The following is a 19,330-nucleotide window of genomic DNA, read 5'->3' on the forward strand; positions in this document are numbered from 1 at the left end:
CAGCAGTTTGTTCCTGTTTCGGTGTGAAATTAATTTCACTTGTAAAAGCACTGGATGTTTCGGTTAAACGGGGGCTGTGCAGCTCCTGTAAAAGGGCCCTGAGAATGTTATTTTGGGCGCGCTGTCAGCTGGTTTGTTTGTAGGAACTTCTCTGGCCATGATAGCAGCAGGAATGTTTGCTGCTTTAAGCCGAAGTTGAGCCCAGTGTGGATGGGTTTTCTGCTGGCTTCCTCTGAGTGACAGCTGGGTGATGGGGCCGCTGTTGGCTTTCCAGGCTTGTGTGTGTGTGTGTCTGTGTGTGTGTGTCTGCAATTGTGCCTGCATGTCACTTTAAAGCTGCTCTGGTCTTTATAAATGTTATCTGCGCCTGTTCAAACTGCACCCCTCTGGTCTGATGGCTGTTGTTTGTTTTTTTTACTTCCTGGCACAGAAAGGGCCGAGCGATCTGGACCTGGTACCAGAAGAATACTCGGTGATGATTGGCTCGTATCCCTGTAACATCAGCTTTCATAATGACCAGCTGTTCCACTGCACTATCAATGGACTGCTGGGCTCCAGCGAGAGAGAGCTGCCAGTCACCGTAAGTATTCATGTCACAGCCACAAAAAAAACCCCTTTCATCCTTGTGCAGAAAATATCTCTGGCTGCACCCAGGTAATTTAAGGTATGACACTCCATTCGAGCTGAGCATTTACTCAGAACCCAGACCGTCTGCGATGTTCACAGAGAGGGGTTTTATCTGCAGCGGTGTGTGTGTGTGGGTCTTTCCATGCATTATGAATGCTTTGTAGTCTGAGGCCGACACCGTGAATCAGCAGTCAGTGGGGGCGGTGCCACAATGTCATGCTGGAACAGTTTAAATGTTCACTACACCGGCCAAAAGAACCACCCCCCACACGGGGTTTCTGTTAGACATCACATATATCTGCTAGTAAGTCATTATCGCTGAGGAGATAAATTCAATGTAATCTCCATTAGTGGTATATCAGACTATTAACAGCCTTTGATTTCCATAAATCATTCAAAATAATCCATCCACTCTAACTTTTCTGCTCATTTATCACTTTCACATCAATGCTGTAGAATGAAAAACTGTTATGGCCAGTAAAATAAGAATGTTGCCAGCATTAGAAGCAGCTATTATTCTTTGAAGCATTATTGGAGCGAGACCATTTGAAGCGATCGCTGCGTTGTCATTTCCTTTTAGCTTCCTTTTTTTGTTAAATGCATGTCAGATCCATTACTTTTACTTTTCCATTGGTCTTCTTCGCCATAGACTTCTGCTGTGATGAATCATTTCAAAAACACAAAAGCATCTGGCTCCCAGAAAGGAGCTGACCCCCATCATTCACTTCACGAGCTCGTTCGCCACGGACACGTCAGGAGCGCTTTCCTAATTTGCGGCGCATTGACCCTTCTCAGCCACCGTAATCATCTTTTCAAGCCCGTACGCGTCTGGCTCTCCTCAGCGAGACGCTCACTCATCACTCAGTCACTCTCTCTTTGCAGTCACAGTCCAGCCGTCTGACTTGGTGACCATCTTACCTCCTCCGCCTGTGTTTTTGTTTTGTCTCTGTTCTCTCACCATCACAATTAAAGACTTAATCACGATACCCCTGAGAGCCAGACACTCTCTTCCGCTTACCCCATTTCCCTTCTGGTTTGTTCATTTTGGTTCGCTCGTCTCATCTTTATTATTAGGCCTCTTGATCTGGGCCCAAAAACACTTGTGCTATACCCTAAACACTCACCCTCCTTCACTTTTTCTGAACCTGTAACCACCCCCCCTTCACATATCCAACCAAGCGCTGCCTGTCCCTGTCTGTCTCTCAGGATGTTTGAGAAAAAACAAGGGCAATTAACAAAGACGTAAAGGCCCGGCAAGGGTCCAATGACCTGTCATAACAGTTATGGGTGGGCTGCCTGTGCGCGAGCAGAGGGGATGATTAGTTCGAACAAACTGAGGACACGTGCGTATCCCTCTCTGCATCTCCATGAAAACACCTTCGTGTGTGTGTGTGTGTGTGTGTGTGTCGCTCATGGCCGTTCACTTTTCTTCACCTACTTTCGGTGGCAGGTCTATTTTTACATTCTGCTGTTTTTGGGGGGGGTTTTTCTGCTGGGTTCTGAAGAGGCGCTGAGCTACAGACGTGTATGCGCTGAGGCTGTGTTTTTGTATCCTGAGTGAAACAGGAACATGGAACAATGGCATTTTCACCCTCCATTAAGCCAGGCCAGGCTCTCTGGAAGAGAGCCTTTCCTCGCCGGTCTAGAGAAATAAATTTGTGAGGCAGAAAGAGACGAGTGAATCAAATGAAGGGGTGCAGAGAGACAGCCTCTCCCCTCGGAGTGAAACCAGTATCAGAGGGATTTGGTCTGAGGGCTGGAGTCCTTATTCTTTACTTTCTTTTTTAATCTTGGTTTTTTTTTTAATAAAGTACGCTTGGAAGATTGGAAGAGGGAACAGAGAGACTCTGCTGATCACTCAGAAGGCAGAAGCAAAAGTCCTTTTTTCTTAGTGAACCGGGTGACCCTGCAGCTCGCTGCTGCTAGACGCCGTTTGTCTAAATCCAGTTTGTAATTTTGTTTGGGTGCACCTGGGAACGAAACAAATATGCAGCAACACGCGTGCAGGCACTTGTGTTGCCATTAACAGCTGCTCATTCCACATGTTTATATTAAAATGCAAAGGGAAGCCTGAATACGCCCGCTGCCTCTGCTCATTTCATCTGTCGTTATCTTCAACTTTGTCACTGTCGGCTGCATGAGTTGACTATTAAGGGCCTCATTAAGGAGTCCATTGTCACTGCAGACGTTCTGTATTTACTTTAAAGTAAAGTTCTTTTTTAACTTTTAAGAGAAAGATAGTGAAATATAATTTGACAAGCAAGTACCAGGGGAGGTTATTAGGAGTCTTTTGAAAATGAATTTCACGGCTTCATTTCTTGGACTAATAGCAGATTCTCTTTACTGCCACTCTGCAGAAGGTCTGTGGCTTTACAGAGCATACATCACTGGAATCACTGCCGCTTCAGGAGCGGACACGTGGTGATCAAATCCGGGGCTTATCTCGGCTATTTCATCACGCCGTCTTGGACTGCGGCGATCTCATCATTTGTTTGTATGACGTTGTTTGTCACGGGTCGTGGTCTCTGGTAACATTCATGAAATGCAAATGTAATGAAATATGGGTCGTTTGTTGTGTGGCGCAAATCTAAATCACTGTCCTGTAAACTGTAACAGTGGTGTAAAACATTCTGAGAGGCCAAATTTATTTAGGCTGACTTTATTAGCTGGGTTCAGTGTTGTTAGATCACCCTAAAAACAAAATAAATCAGCTAGATGATATTTATTGTAGCGATTCAAAGGCCGTTTTAAAATGTCATTCATCTCTTATCGCTTCTCCGTGAATGGATTTAAACAACCTTAACTGTCTTTCAGAGAGTCCAGGGTTTTCCTTGTGTGAATAAATCTACTCGTTAATTAAGAAGCGTGTCCGTTCTTCTTGTCTTCCCAGGTCCAAGTGGGGAACTTTCGTCACATCATTGCCAAAGTGCAGCTCGGGGGCAGTGAACTAGCCATCGTGGTGTCCATTGTGGTGTGCTGCGTGCTGCTGTTGCTGTGCACTGTGGGTAAGTCGTGCGGCGGCTGATGAATGTGCATCTGCTGGAGCAATGGACACCCCAGATGTGCAGGAGATAAACGGAATTCAGGGGCACGCAGTTTCCTGCACTTGCTTCACTGCTCCTGAAAGCACAAAGACGCCACTGTTCCTCTCGATGGCAACTCCATCTGCGTGCCCTCTCCCCTGCATACCTGGTGTAATTGTGTGTGCCGGGCACGTGCTGGGTGGGTGGGAAGGGGGGGTAAAATTTCAACGAGCGTGCATTTTCGCACACGTCCCTGTGTTGAATCTGCTCTTAGATGATGACAGAAACCTTTTTATCTTTGCTCCTGAGATACCTGTTCATGCCAAAATTTTAAATAGAAACAACCTTTTTACGTGCTGTCACAGGCAGACGCGTTTGTTCAACCCTCTCTCGCTGTCTCAAACACATTTCGAACTTCATCATTGCATGGCGTGCTGTCATTGGCTGATTGCATGTTGTGTTTCACAGCTCTTGTTGTGTACTGCACAAAGAGCCGAAGGGCGGAACGCTACTGGCAGAAAACGCTGCTTCAGATGGAGGAGATGGAGTCCCAGATCAGAGAGGAGATCCGTAAAGGTGTGTTTACTGAAAGATCCCCGCATACACAAAAAACAACCTCTTAGCTACACAGTCATGGGCCCTTTCCTCTAGAATGATGCTATATATTAGTTGATATGCATGCATTAATATTGTCTGTTTGTATGCAAACTATGTTTCATTTTCATTCTCAACTGAATTGTGAGGAATGCAACAGTTGACACATTTGAGTCTCATTAAATGCAGCGGCTGATAAATGATCAGTCATACGCGCGACACCCTCTGCGGCCACACTTGCTGTGTCTGCGTTGTTGGAACAGGCGCGTGTATGTATACGTGCACTTGCAATGTGAAGGCCAGTCCACCGCTGGGTACCCAGATTTATGGTGCAGAGGTATGGCGGAGGAATAGCGAGCAGGGGGAGGGAGGAGATTGGAGTGAGGAATCAGGGACAGGAGTGCGGGAGGGAGGAGAAGCAAAGAAGATATGTGGCGGAGTTCAGGGAGTGTATGCTCGAGAGAGGGATAATTCTGGCAAGATGGACGATCTGATAAAAAGACAGAATTGACATATTCCAGGACACAAGAGTGAAAGAGTATTTGTCCAAAAGAAAGGAAGGGGGGGTTTGTTATCCAAGAGTTCTGCACCCAATCAGGATTAAATGGTGTGAACTGACTGGTGGATTAGCGTGTTAGTGAGCAGGATAAATAACCCAGAGAAGTAATTAACTAGATTTCATGTCCCCCAAAGTCTTGTATTCTCGTCTCCATATGCACACAGTCTGTAAAAACTGGCATTGTAACCCAAATACGTCCCTCATCCTGCCACAGGAAGAATTTTTCCATAAAGGGATCTCCAGCGTCTCATTAGGAGGGAACATTACCCTTGCTGAGAACATGCTATCCAATAAAGTGGCTCCAATATTAGGGTTCTGATTCAAGTCAATGTCTGGATGTGCTGATACTGTTTCTGCAGCATGTGAATCCCTTCCCCAGTTTACACACATGTTTTGGATGAGGGCCTCAAACCGGATTTGGCTGCCTCCGATTGTTGTCGGGTAAATATTTGCCTGCATGCCGCGCTGGACTGCAGATTCAAATGGAGCAGAAGACAAGAAAAAAACAAGGTGGAAAAAGATCAGAGGTTTCCCACTGAACCAGAACACCACAACCGATCTGGAAGGTGTCATCTAGATCCCGAATGTAAAATCTCTCTCAATAAAATCATGCAGATTGTGAAAGACTGGGTGCTGACTATGGCATCACCACTTGAACAGATTTCTGACTCACAGCAACAAATTGAGCTTGGGGAGCCAGCAAGAGGATTGTGGTTTAAAAATGGGACTGAGGACCGAGGCATTTTGGGTTATTTCTGTCTGTTTTCTTCCACAGGCTTTGCAGAGCTGCAGACGGACATGACTGACCTGACCAAGGAGCTGAATCGCAGCCAGGGCATCCCCTTTTTAGAGTACAAACAATTTGTCACTCGCACATTCTTCCCTAAGGTGAGAGAGAACTTTTTTTCCCCCTGTGATACGAATCTCAACAGGAATTTAATATTTATGTGAAAAAAAATCCCTTCTCATCTACCTCCAGCTGTGTTAATGTGCTCTTCATAGGTAAGGTTTTTTTCTGCTATGTGATCCAGCCTGACAGTAGACTGTGGGCCTAATGCTAGGTGGGGGGTTTTCCACTGATACAGACAGACCCAGCTCAGCGGGCCCTGTCCTCTAACCACAGGCATGAGCTTTCAAAGAGACATAACAATGGTGGGCACATAGACAAGGAAACTTCCCCCCTGGTTTCTGAAAATGCGCTCCTCGCTCGCCCCCGCTCCCCCGCGCTGCCTTGCCAGCATATATGCTCTTGCGAAACAGCAGCCGTGCCGCGTTTGTTAGACACAATTTTCTGTCATGGAGGAAATGAGAAGACAGCGTGTTGGAAATGTGCACATTGGGAAACATAAATCCAAGCGTGGCTGTTTCGGTATTGTCTCATAGTTTTCTGCTAAGACAGCAAAGAATCTTCTCTATGCTCCTGTTTATCTGCAGGGGATTGTGGGGCTCTTAGATTAGAGAGAGAGAGAGAGAGAGGGAATACAAGCCAAATGTAGCTGTCGTGAAGTGACAGACTGTTAAAGCCGACCTCTTGGCAATCGGTCAGTTTGGCTCTGAAGCCACTAAAGCATGATGTTTTGTGTCACGGTGTCATGTTGCCTTCTCATGGTCCTTCCAGGGCCTCTTTGAGTAATCCTTTGGTTCTAGACTGTAAATTTATCACCAGTGTTTCAAGGCTGGGTCTCTGTATGCGTTATTGAGTTTACAGCTGGGGCTGCTTGCAAGTCTCCAGCTATGATTTTTGGCTCACTGTTGTCTTTTTTTTCTTGTGTCTTGGGGACTGTGGCAGATGTGTTCTGATTATGAGAAGAGTCTGGTCCTGCACGCCTACGAGAACGATGGCATGGGTCCTCGAGCCTTGCCAGAGACACACCCGCTGCTACAGGACTGGCAGGTAAGGGGTTAAACCATCAGTTAGATCAGCTTTTTTTTCTGGGTCTTAATCTGAGCCTTTTTTTGCTGCCTTACTTCTCATTTGGGTCACACTTGATATCACAATGAGGTTGCTGTTAATGGAGAGTTGGGGGAAAAAAATCATATTGTACCTTTTTGAGTTCCTGTGCAGTTCACACACTAATGCTTGTCACTCAGCGGTTTCCACTGAGTGGAACATACAATTTCAGCTTGTCAAAAAAAACGCACTGCCCAAGAAACAATAGCAATTTGGTGGGCAGTTTTGTGAAACAACATGACCATGCAGTGAGGTGTGTGTGTGTGTGTGTGTGTGTGTGTGTGTGTGTGTGTGTGTGTGTGTGTGTGTGGGTGTGTGTGGGTGTGCATGCGTGCGTGCGTGTGTGCGTGCGTGCACATGTGCATTAGAGATAGGAACTAACGACTGCAGCGCTAGTTTTGGGTCGGCAGCCGGGGGAGTCTGTCTAACCATGATGAAGTGCCTTGGATTCACATCGTCTTCCCAGGAAGTGTTTTCCAGGTCATAGCAAATAAATCTCATAGGCGGGCATTTATCTTAATGGACACCCCTGCTCTCCTTCTGTCATGCTGCAAACCACACCATATGGATACAGTCCAGAGGGAAGACTCCATCATGCTGCTGCTTAGTCGCGCCCATAGATAGACCAGGCTCATTAAGTCCACTCCACCCATTTAGTAGACAGTCACACGGAGTCAGGCGGAAACGAGAGAGAGAAATAGAGAGGGAACGCAAGAGGGAGGTTCCTGAGGAATCAAAAGCTCTATATAGAAAGATTAAGTGTTCTATAGATAGGTCACTGGAGACACAAAGGTGGCAGAGTGGATTTGCGTGGACACAGCAGGTGTGTGCGCTGCACTTCCGTTCAAGTCGCACAGATGAATAATGGTTTGACCCATCCTCGTGTCTTCAGGCCACCAACACAACAAAGCCCAACGTTGAGGAGGGAATCACTCTGTTCTCCACTCTTCTCAACAACAAGCACTTCCTGGTCACGTTCGTCCACGCCCTGGAGCAGCAGAAGGACTTCGCTGTACGGGACAGGTAAATCCGTCACCTCAAGACAGAATCATAACAATTTATAAAAACCTAAATAATTATATGATATTTTTGGGTGGCAGATATCAGTGCACTGACTCACATAGCTGGATCTTTAGCACTGGACCACATAGATTACCAATCCAATATGAGTAAAGAGATAAGTAGAGATAATTACTACCCCTTAAAACTGCAATGTTCTCTTCATTTTTTAAAAATAAATAAAAAGTCTGTGGCTTGCAGAAATAAACGCAGAGATAAATGCTGGATGCTGCAGTTTTCGTTGTCTCTAAAGGGCATTTTTTTACATCCTATCTTTTGAGTTTATGAGTCTCTTTACTTTCATGGATCCCAAGTTTAAGCCTCTGAGAGCAAAGAAAACGCTGCCTTTTGGTAAACACAGTAAAACAAATACGGTACATTTGAGCGTTGGTGGAAAGATGAGCCCTGACAAAATCACCAATTTAGGACTGTATATACAGTAGCGTGGTAATATTTATTTTGTGGGTGAATCATATAGCATTATACCGTGAAGAGAAGATGATTTCCCAATATTCCGTTCATAATTATTGGCTACGACAAGAAACAAAACCACCTTTATTGTTCAGGCAAGTGGTTGATCTTTCTAAATATTTGTTCATCTATTAGTATAGTTTTCCGTTTGTTTTGACGCCCGGAAACTTGCCAGTCACCGTGGAGACGCCGGAGGCCAGACCACATCCCTGTCCAGGCCCAGCGTCAGCATTGACTGATGCGTCCCCTTTCTTCAGGATTAAAGAGGCTTTGTCAGGGAAATCCCCTGCACCTCTGGACGTGCTCAGCCTGACACTCCCTGAGTTGGATCAGACCTATATTTGTCTCTTCGGTCATAGGTCCTTTTTGTTGTTCCATTCTTAAATCGCTGACCACACACACTGACAGGGCAGGCTTGGCAAAGCATGCTCTAGCTCAACTGCCCCCCCCCCCCACTAATGTCTGTTCTCACCCTTCAGATGCAGCCTGGCATCCCTGCTGACGATCGCCCTCCATGGGAAGTTGGAATACTACACCAGCATAATGAAAGACCTGCTGGTGGACCTGATTGACGCGTCGGCTTCCAAGAACCCCAAACTGATGTTGCGTCGGACTGAGTCTGTAGTGGAGAAGATGCTGACAAACTGGATGTCTATCTGCATGTACAGCTACCTCAAGGTGGGGGCGGGAGAGCATTTGGGGTTAAAGGCAGAGCTTGTTGACTCCAGCCCTGTGCCATCTTCTGCAGGAAACGGTGGGCGAGCCTTTCTTCCTTCTGCTGTGTGCAATCAAGCAGCAGATCAACAAGGGCTCCATCGATGCCATTACGGGAAAGGCGCGCTACACACTCAATGAGGAGTGGCTGCTTCGTGAGAATGTTGAGGCTAGGCCACAGGTCTGAACCTCTGTAGTCACAGTTGGAAAAAAAAGAAAGTGTGCTTGAATTGTCACTCCTCATATCTGATATCTCTTGTTCCGTATCTTGCAGAACATCAACGTGTCCTTCCAGGGCTGTGGCATGGACTCCCTGTCTGTCAGAGTCATGCACACTGACACAGTTTGCCAGGTGAAGGAGAAAACCATAGAGGCCTTTTATAAAAATCTGCCTTTCTCTCAGTGGCCCCGAGCAGAAGATGTAGACCTGGGTGAGAGCATATTTTCTCTGATTATTCTCATCCCCTACCCCCCCATCCACCCCACCCACCCAATCCTCCCAGATATAGTAATCTCCTTTGCAAAAGGTCAGTTCCTCCCATGAAGCTCAACTAACCTAAGGCTGCAATATAATAAATGACAGAATGCATCGTGGACAGTGTACAGCGATAATCACAAAGAGTTATTGCTTTCAAAAGGCTGCGGAGCCTGCAGAGCAGATTTGATTAATGGCTCAGGAACATTTCCACAGGTCGTGACACAGACAGAGCGTGGCTGCCCCATGTCTTGCATATTCTTTTCCAAATTTAGAAAGAAATTGACTGATATTATTCTGCTCCTGTCTCCGCTCCGTGTCCATGTCCTCCAGAGTGGCTTGACTCAGGTGCCAACAGCAAGCTTCTGCAAGACCTGGATAACTCCTCAGTGATGGAAGACGGCAGGAAGAAGCTCAACACAGTCTTCCATTACCAGGTCTGTGTATATGTGTTAGGGAATCAGATCTCTGTGGTAGGTGTTGTCACAGTGTAGCTGCTACTGTTACATTAACAGCAGGGGTGTTGAAGGAGAGAACACCTTCTAAAAGCTGTGTCACTAGCTGGTCATGGGTGTGGGAATACACTTGGTTACTGCAGCATTGCTAAATAGAAGTTTTCTCCATTACCTTCTAACAATAAGAACGTCCCTCCCATTCAATAACAGTGGGCATATTGTTAAGAAGTTATAGAGGACACTGAAGCTTATTGGTTAAGCAGATGCAACACAGCATTAAAATGTGTCTTGTAGCTGTACACAATATCTCCTAATACTGGAAATCTACATCTCCAGGCCCAGTTCTTGTGAATATTTAAAGTCTGGAATTGCTTTAACAAATGCAGGATCTGCATAGGTTCTCCCTTAGTTGTGTCTGGCTCAGGTTATTTACTCCCTCCACTCACTGACTCACTGGATTGCCTTAAGCCATAATTCGCATGAGTTAGACGCAGTACTGAAGTGTCCTTTGTAAGTGGACACCAAGTCTCTATTTTCCACATCTTTCTGCGTAACTTAAACTCAGGTCGGAGTCCAACAGCGGGACCCTCCTCAGCAGAGTCATATGAAAACAAACATGTCACCCCAATGTCAAACATCCAAGCAGAGCAAACAAAAGCAGCAGATATTTCTGAGGAGTGGGGGACATTAATGACTTCAGTGATTATTATATTACCTGTTAAAGCTTTGAATTATGGAATTCTAAATACTTGAAGGGAGGGCTGGGGGGGCGGGGGTCCAGCCTGTCCAATCAGGAAAGAGATGTTTGCAGAATGACTTGTGTTTATTTTTAAACACGAGTGAGTAACATACATAAAAAATGATAGCCCATAATTTACTTTTATTCAATCACGACATGGCGACATGATGGCGGTTTTCTCCAGGTACCCTAGTTTCCTGCCACAGGTCAAAAACATTCGTGTTAGCTTGATTGGGGGCTCCAAATGGAGTGTGTGAGTAAATGGCGTGTGTATCCTGCATTGGACCAATGTGACCCCGGAAGTCAACAGAAGACATGAATGACTGGACGGCGGGTTTAACTTGATAAATGTGTCCGTGTCTTGCGGGTCAGACTGTCTCTGATACGCTTGATCGTACGCCTGAGTGACAGCGTCGAAAATACACGCAATAAATTACACATTTGTTCTGCAGCGGTGATGAATAATTCATTACATGAAAAACAGTTGTAGCCACTGCCACTTAAGCTTAGAGTTACAAGCATGTGTGATGGGCTGTAGATTGTCAGGGTTCTGCTCTGACCCCATCATTTATTTATATAAACATTCATACATACATGCCCACACGCATATTTACCATTTATAATAAGAGGAAACATTAATAAAACATTTCTGTAAATGTGCTTGTTTAGCTTTGGTGCTAATCGTACTTTAATGCTTGAGCTAACGGAAGATAGCCATGCTAACGTACCCCGACACAGAAACAGCACTACAAAAGCTGTAAAATGAAATAGAGTTAAACATTCTTCTTTGTAAGGGCACCCAAATAAAACACAATTAGAAAAACCAGATGCAAGTATGAATATTTTTATGCTGGTTCTTCCTGGTCCGTGTTCATCTGTGCGTGAGTAAACAGTGGTTCAGTGACCCTTGACCTTCGACCCGTTACCTGTACTTGTTAAGTGCTCTGTTTAGTTTTTGCTGAGCCGAGGGGACCAAACTGTGAAACCAATGAGCTGCAGCGTGTACTAACAGTCTGGGTTCAGTGGTGAGGCTGTTCAATCCATTTCAACACAGCTTGACTTTAATGAGCCCAGCCAGGCTCCTGCAGACTAGTCTAGAAGAATTCAAGACTGACAAACAAACACACACACACACACACACACACACACCTCTCAACACCACTAGCCCCCTGAGGGCATGCTTAATGATGCTGTTCTGGTGTAACCCATCTCACCCCTGACCTCCTGACCTGTGTCCTCTCTTGTCTCCCCCCAACCCTTCCTTACCTCTCCCCCTCTATCCCTACACAGATCCCGGAGGGGGCATCGCTGGCTATGAGCTTGAAAGACAAGAAAGAGAACACCCTGGGGAGAGGTACGTCACCTTCAGACACACCCATTTCCTCTCTCTTTGACACACTCACCCACAGACGCTGGCGTAAACACACACACCCACTCCATCACATTCAGACGTACACACTGACTTCGCGGCGGGAACGCGATATGTTCGTGCAAACAGGCAGGAAACCGCACACGGTCCCCACCTCCAAACGCCACTGCAGAGATGTAAACACAACTGGCACCTAATGAATCCCAACACACCCTTTTACTGCCTGTGGAAGTGCATCTGTAGAAGTGTTCCATTAGCAGATGTCAACAGCTGTTGGGCCATTGTCCATTTTGAAACCCAGAATATAATAACTGCTCGGCCTGCTGATAGAGTTCACGTGCACCTGCGTTTGTGCTCGTCCGTTCCCTGTCTTGGTTCGCCACCTTACACGATCAGTCCTCGTCCAGCGCTCGGCTGGGCTCCAGCTCTGTCCGTCAAAGCCTCCGCTCTCATTCATACCGGGGCCAAATTTTGGATTATGCAGACTCAAACCTGGCTCTGGCTTCAAAGCATCAAAGAGGGTGTTATGAGCCTGAAGTGCTCCCTGGCTAATATAAAACACAATCCTGTCTGCCTGTGATCACTGTTGAGGGTCTGGAGCCAGGCCCACCGGGCAGCAGCATCTCTGGCAGAGCCGACTGCGGCGCTAATACACTCGCGGTGTATGTTTGTGCGTGCACAAATGTCTTTGTTTGTTCTTTTGTGTGCGATGATTCACTGTCTTTGAGTTTGGATATGCGTCTAGGTGTATTTGAGGATCCAAACGCGTTAGCGCGTGTTTACAAGCGCTTTTAGATCTATATATAAACCGGTCAGGTTTTAATGCTCTTGGCCGAGCATTAGCGTCTGATTACAATGGCTCCATCGCCAGTCACACGCTCTCTATGCCTTGTCTCCACCAATCTCTCTCTTCTCTCTCTCCTTTCACTCGTGATCTTTCTCTTTCATTCTCTCCGACAGCTCCCCTCCCCTACCTGCCCACAGGCTGCTGTAATCACTCTCTCCTCTCCCATGCGCTCTTGTCAATCTCCCTGTTATTTTTTCCCCTCTCCTATCTGTCACTCGCGTCTGTCCTCCCTCCTCCTGTCTACTCTCGTTCGCTCAGGTCTCCACCTTACTGATTGCACATTGTTTCTTTTTTTTCTCCCCCCATCTCCGTAGTTAAAGATCTGGATACAGAGAAGTATGTGCACCTGGTGAGTACACTCCAGAAACTCCTCCAATAAATAGCGGACTTTTTTTCCATACAATTCCTGTCCGCACTGGTATCAGGAAAAGCTCAAGATGAGGTTTCCGTATATTGTTGCTTAACATTTGGAAAATGGAGCTACTATCTACTAAATATCAAACATGTGTGAATTAATTAGTGCGTGTCCGTGTTGTTCTACACGTGTCTGAGTGGGTATTTGGGGGATTTTTTTGGCTGGAGCTTTTCCTGATGTAGCCCAGTGTGGGTCTGGTGATGGGGGTGAGTGGAGGTGAGAAGCAAAGCTGCAGAGAGGACATGACAGCACTAATGCAGCTTAAGCTTCTTCTTTTTTTTTCGAATCGTCAGCTAAGATATGGGCCCCTTTGACTTTAGAATAATGAGTTCCCTGGAACACAATTTGCCGGGTGAATAGTTAGTTTTATAGGGGATTCTCTCTCGCTTTTTTTTTTTTTTTTTTTTGCTTGACACAAGTAGGTGAATTCTGACTGCTCCCATCTTTTGCCGACCTCGGGTTGAACCCACATGTGCAAGCCAGAGACACAATCTTATACAAACCCAGCAGAATTTCCCAATTTGCCATCACTTCCCTGATCCCGCATGTCAAAATACCCCGACACGGTTTCTGGATCATGTGTCTGATGTAAGAAACAGAACATTCCTCCGTGACAAGTGAGACAGCACAGTAGGGGATTCATTTAGGCCCATATGAGGGGGGGTTTATTTATTACATCAACCTGGTGACCTATAGCCTCTGCTTCCCCAGGTTTTACCTCACGATGAGTTAATGGAGACGAGGAAGTCTCACAGGCACAGCCACCGCAAGAAGGTCCTGCCCGAAATCTACCTGACACGTCTGCTGTCAACCAAGGTGAGCGCCAGACAAGTGATTTCCTGCCACTTTATGTTCCCTCCCCACCACATGTTGAAGGAAAGTGGGCACATATTCCACAGCTGTCAGCTCTGATGGTGGTTCTTCTTTCATCCAAATTTATGATGTTTTTTGTTTTGGTTGGGGGAAAAAAAGTCATTGTTTTTGTTTAGAATATAAATGTCCAGGATGAAGAGCAAGTCCTGCTTAAATACATCTGTGGGATTTAAAAGTACCTTAGATGTGAAGAAATTATTTCAGCAGTTATATATTTGTCAGAAACACCTCAGCTCCTCTCCAAACCTCAGGAGTAAAACTGCCCACATCTCATGATGGCGTATTCCTGCTCACGTGTGACCGCCTTTTTCTCCTCTTCCTCTTTAGGGAACTCTTCAGAAGTTCTTGGATGACCTCTTTCAGGCCATCCTCAGCATCCCTCCGGACCGCCCTCCCCTGGCTGTCAAATACTTCTTTGACTTCCTGGAGGAGCAGGCAGACAAACGGGGCATCACAGACCCAGACACCCTGCACATCTGGAAGACCAACAGGTGAGATGACTTGATTCTGGGGTGCCCCACCCCCCCGGCACTACTTTAAAACATCTTTCCTCTCTCCGTCTCCAGTTTACCTCTACGATTCTGGGTGAACATCCTGAAGAACCCCCAGTTTGTATTCGACATAGAAAAGACGGATCACATGGACGCCTGCCTTTCTGTCATCGCCCAGGCCTTCATCGACGCCTGTTCCATCTCTGACCTGCAGCTTGGCAAGGTGAGAATGGGGCCTAGATCTGTCCATCTGTGCGTCTGTGTGCCTGTATATCAGCCAAAGAATGTTTCAGATGCTAGGAACACATTGTTGTGTTGTTTGCAGGGGAGTTTTCATTGTGTGGCAATCAGAGATAATGATATCAGTATCCGATCTTCAGAATCAGCAGCTGTCACAGATGCTCACGTCGCAGCAAAGAAAAAAATAAAATATGATTTTTTTTTTTGTTGTGTATATTAGATACCCGTGCAATCAGGATCTTATTAGATTTTGAGCCTTTTTGAAAGTAAAGTAATCCTGCAGCCGGTGACAAATCTGACGTTTTTTGGGATTCTTTTAGCCGTAATCAGTCGGCACAATTGAGGTTTTAGAACCTGCAGATCCAGTTTCTGTCAGATCTGTGCGTGCGCCACATGTATACAGACCCAGCAGTGCTTATCTGCACATACAGACAGCATACACACATTCTTTCAGGAAAAGTCAGCTGATCCAAGACCACGGGCAGTCTTTTTTCTGTGTGTGTCTCTGTGTTCAGTCATGCATGTGTCCGTTTGTCTGTCAGTGCACTGGTATGTCAGTGTCCTCACTGCTCACAAATCCATCTCGCCCCGACACCGTGACCCTGAGTACACTCTGCTCCTCGTCTCCCTCTGACTCCTTCCTCACAGAAACACAGAAACAGCCTCATTTATAGACCTTAGATCCAGCTCGGTGCGCTTGTTTTCACTGTTATTCACAGGTACATTGTCTGGATACATGCAAATCCTATGTGTAACATCCAGCGGCGTAGTATTTCTGTACTTCTTTGTGGCCTTGTTATCCTGCAGCATCTGGCTGTGCACAAATTAACAAGGCTCAAGGATATGGTGACAGGTTTTTTTTTCCTGGAGTTCAAGGAGAAGGACGTGATACCAGTCTGTCGTTTTCGGCGAGTGTTTTCAGTGGCTTGTTTGTGCGATGGCCTCAGGAGAGGGCAGTGAAGGGCACCAGGGTCTGGATTAGCACCAGTGTGGTGGCGGGGAACCGAACGACTGTTTCTACAGAAACCCTCTTATCTGGCGAGATGCAGACATGGAGGACCAGTGTGGGGGGGTTGGGTCACGGGGGGGTTACCGGACAGATGGGCAGACAGCAGGAAGTGACCTTGTGGGCAGGAACAGGAGTGAGGATCCCAGTAGAAGAAACTGATGTGGCTTAAACTTTTTTTTTTTTTTTTTTTACCACAGCACCTTTAGCACACACGCAAACAAATGCACACACATTATGTGACACAAATAAGTCATGACACAAAGAAATATTAAGTTGCGCTGTAAGCACATTCACTGATGCTGAAAGCTGAGGCTGACCGCCTCTCTTTTCCTGCCCTACTTTCTCTCCGTCGCTCCCTCTCTCGCTCACAACGACGGCCACACTGGCTCACTGCAGTACACCCTGCTATTAGCACAGTACGCCCATAACCTCTTAGCCCTGCTACACTTCTTCCTCTTGCTTGACTAAGTACCAAAGCCTGCAGTGAGTGTGGCGAGACTGGCAGAGGTATGAAGGAGAACTATGTCAGCTGGAATGCACCTCCTCTGACTTTTTCAGTGTCCTGGTGTGTGGAAAGGAAGCAGCTCCCTCCTCCTATTGTCTTTGTGCCTGGTGAGGTCTGAAATAGCATCCAGTTCAGCTAAAGCATTCCTGCGAAAGGTCATTAGGTTTGGATTTAGGCTGCAAAATAGTGCACACACCTCCTCTTTAAAAACTGAAGCCCTGAATTATGTATGGACTCCCCGAAGAGCAGGACAGTTGTGCCACACGTGGAGTCTGGCAGCGGTTCATGCAGGCAGATGATGCCTCATACACCCTCCAGCCCTGTGGAGAACAACAACCACTTTCGTCTGCAGTGCAAATCCTTGCTGCTATCATGCCATCGACCATTTTTTTAGTAATTAACTCTAATGTAAATGATTTCAACGCAAGGAGAGAGTTTTACTCAAGCTGGTCCCTCTATAGATGCAAAAAAAAAAGGCAGGATAGAATGGTCCAGCGGGAGATAAGCCGGATGTTACAATCAAAAGGTCTGATGAAAATGATTAGCATTGAATGGAAACACTCGCGGATCGTCTGATCTTGGGTTTCAACTTTGTTGAAAGCATTCTTTAAATCCATGTTCCAGGACTCCCCGACAAACAAGCTGCTTTATGCTAAGGAGATCCCCGAGTACAAGAAGAGAGTGCAGTTGTACTACCAGCAGATACAGGAAATGTCTCCTCTCAGCGAGCAGGAGATGAACGCTCACCTTGCCGAGGAGTCACGGGTGAGTAAAGTGTTCAGAACGTGTGTGCGTCATACTCACGGCCAGCTCACGGAATTGAAATTCTGGTACCGAAGGGGGTCTAATAAAGGCCTTTATTTTTCATACCACAGAAATACAGAAATGAATTCAACACCAACCTGGCCTTGACGGAAATCTACAAATATGCCAAAAGATACAGAAACCAGGTGAGAGAAGAGCGCCTGCTTTTTGACTGGAAGTACTGTAGATGTTTTCTGGAGCCACAGAAGCACAGCCTGCTGCTCTTGCTGTTTTCACTCATGCAGATTGCCATCGCAGCGTGACGTACAGTATCAGCAAGAAGCATCACGTTCCATGTTGAATTCTGGCATTCTGTAAACAGCCTTAAAATATTTCATTTATCTTCAGCATGTGCACTTAAGACTGTTTATTTCCTCTCAGTCGCAGCTCCCATGACCCTTATTGGTTTAATGATACTACTCAGTTGCTTCCATGGACGGTCTCTTTGAACCAGCCCCCACATTCTTCCCATCCTCCCCCATGTTTTCTCCACAGCTTTTATTATTCTGACGAGAGGCTTAGTCAGGGGTGACTGTGTCTTACTGCAGCACACTTGCGATAATACCATTTAGCTTCTTTCCTCTGTCATGCTACTGTACTGACGCGGGCCAGGAGCTTTTAGACTCCCATTCACAGAGCACCGTGAATGGCCCCTGATTGCCTATTCTCGCGCCCCGACACAGCTTGCTCTGCCTGGTTGCACTCTACTGTTAAGAGCCCATAAATCCCACTGACATGGTGACAACTATTGGGCGTGAATAACAGAGCAGATGTGGGTTTTGTATATATGTGAAGAGCAAAAGAGCGTTGTGGTGTGGAGACATGCATGCAGGCTGGAGAGGAGGTGAAAGCCCTCCTGTCTTTGTTTTCAACTTTCTCTTGCCTAACTTACAGAGTCCAGGCAAGTGGCCAGCTTGGTAGATGCATGGACGCTCCACAGTAAATGAAAAGTCATCTCTGTTGTGTTTCTCCCCCTCCTCCCTCCCCCCTCCTTCAGGTGGTGAGTGCTCTGGAGTCAAACCCCACTGCACGGCGCACTCAGCTGCACCACAAGTTCGAGCAGGTCATTGCTCTTGTGGAGGACAACATCTACGAGTGCTGCAGCGAGGCCTGAACCAGCCGGCGTGTTTCTTTTCCTCCCACCAGTCATTTCTTTCTCCTGCTGACAGCTGCCTTTTTCTCAACAAAAGCTATTTGGGAATGATGCCCACTGAAGCAAAAGCCTTTCCTAAAGCGTTGTTATTGTTGAGAAGGCGTGAAAAGTGGAAGGGCAAAGGACTTAAACCTCTAAAGCACCATTTTCTTTTCTTCTTTCTTTTTTTTTTTTTTGCTGATCTCAGAATGCCAAGGAACGATCCTAAATGTCTCCCTATGACACAGACAGACTTGCAGTCTGGCTCATCCTTGCAGGGAACATGAAGGCTTTACACTTCTGGACGTTACAGTGAGTGGGACCTACCGTCAGCCCTGGTGGCAACCTTAAGCACTGAACCCTTTTCTTAAGGGCCAATGAGAGCCAATGATGCACTGCACTGTATTATAATGTCCATAGCAATATTTATAGATGTGTTATATTATAATTCTACAAGTGGCCTGAGTAGAAAGGACCTCTCTCTATTCTTAAAGCCTGCAAGGTTCTCAGGTGTGACAAGTGAAGTAGTTGATGCCCATTGGTGCTCTGAATAGTTTGTTCGTTCCATTGTGCATTGCAGGTCAATGATGGGTTGTGGGGGAGTGTGTTGACCGATATTAATGACCTTGAAATTAATGGAATCCCTTGGCAGAGATGCATTAGTCCAGAAGTGTTAATCAGTGTGTTTGTCGATAAAAGAGGGAAATTTAACATTTATGATGAAAAAAAAAGAGCTCAATATATAATCCGAGGAGACTGTATTTGTGATGCCAAATGATTTGTCGAAGTTTGTGAAATAAATTACAGTATTTAGGATTTTATCATATCCGCCGATGACGAACGCCTCATTTGTAAACACGTTGCTCCGAAAGTCCAGGTGATTCGCAGGAGACGGTCTGAAAATGCCAGACAGCTGCGGAGGATGACATCTTACACCCTTATTAAAAATCATGGCAGCCCTTAACAACTGAGGTTGGA

General features: G+C 46.2%; 1 protein-coding gene across 1 annotated transcript in view; it reads left to right on the forward strand.

Annotated features, from left to right (window-relative positions):
- The window catches only part of plxnd1 (plexin D1), a 53,788-nt gene extending 34,602 nt beyond the window's left edge, over positions 1 to 19,186 (forward strand). The window contains exons 19-36 of the mRNA XM_011602595.2: positions 431 to 580; positions 3,518 to 3,632; positions 4,119 to 4,226; positions 5,579 to 5,691; positions 6,593 to 6,697; positions 7,647 to 7,777; positions 8,764 to 8,962; positions 9,033 to 9,179; positions 9,273 to 9,429; positions 9,807 to 9,910; positions 11,958 to 12,021; positions 13,198 to 13,232; positions 14,010 to 14,114; positions 14,499 to 14,662; positions 14,738 to 14,885; positions 17,041 to 17,181; positions 17,292 to 17,366; positions 18,218 to 19,186. Of these exons, the coding sequence (XP_011600897.1) occupies positions 431 to 580; positions 3,518 to 3,632; positions 4,119 to 4,226; positions 5,579 to 5,691; positions 6,593 to 6,697; positions 7,647 to 7,777; positions 8,764 to 8,962; positions 9,033 to 9,179; positions 9,273 to 9,429; positions 9,807 to 9,910; positions 11,958 to 12,021; positions 13,198 to 13,232; positions 14,010 to 14,114; positions 14,499 to 14,662; positions 14,738 to 14,885; positions 17,041 to 17,181; positions 17,292 to 17,366; positions 18,218 to 18,334 (2,178 nt within the window). The 3' untranslated portion in view covers positions 18,335 to 19,186. The remainder of the gene's footprint in view (positions 1 to 430; positions 581 to 3,517; positions 3,633 to 4,118; positions 4,227 to 5,578; positions 5,692 to 6,592; positions 6,698 to 7,646; positions 7,778 to 8,763; positions 8,963 to 9,032; positions 9,180 to 9,272; positions 9,430 to 9,806; positions 9,911 to 11,957; positions 12,022 to 13,197; positions 13,233 to 14,009; positions 14,115 to 14,498; positions 14,663 to 14,737; positions 14,886 to 17,040; positions 17,182 to 17,291; positions 17,367 to 18,217) is intronic.
- The last annotated feature ends 144 nt before the right edge of the window (positions 19,187 to 19,330 follow it).

This window comes from Takifugu rubripes, chromosome 3, assembly GCF_901000725.2.
Source record: "Takifugu rubripes chromosome 3, fTakRub1.2, whole genome shotgun sequence".
In the NCBI taxonomy this organism is placed as follows: Eukaryota; Metazoa; Chordata; class Actinopteri; order Tetraodontiformes; family Tetraodontidae; genus Takifugu; species Takifugu rubripes.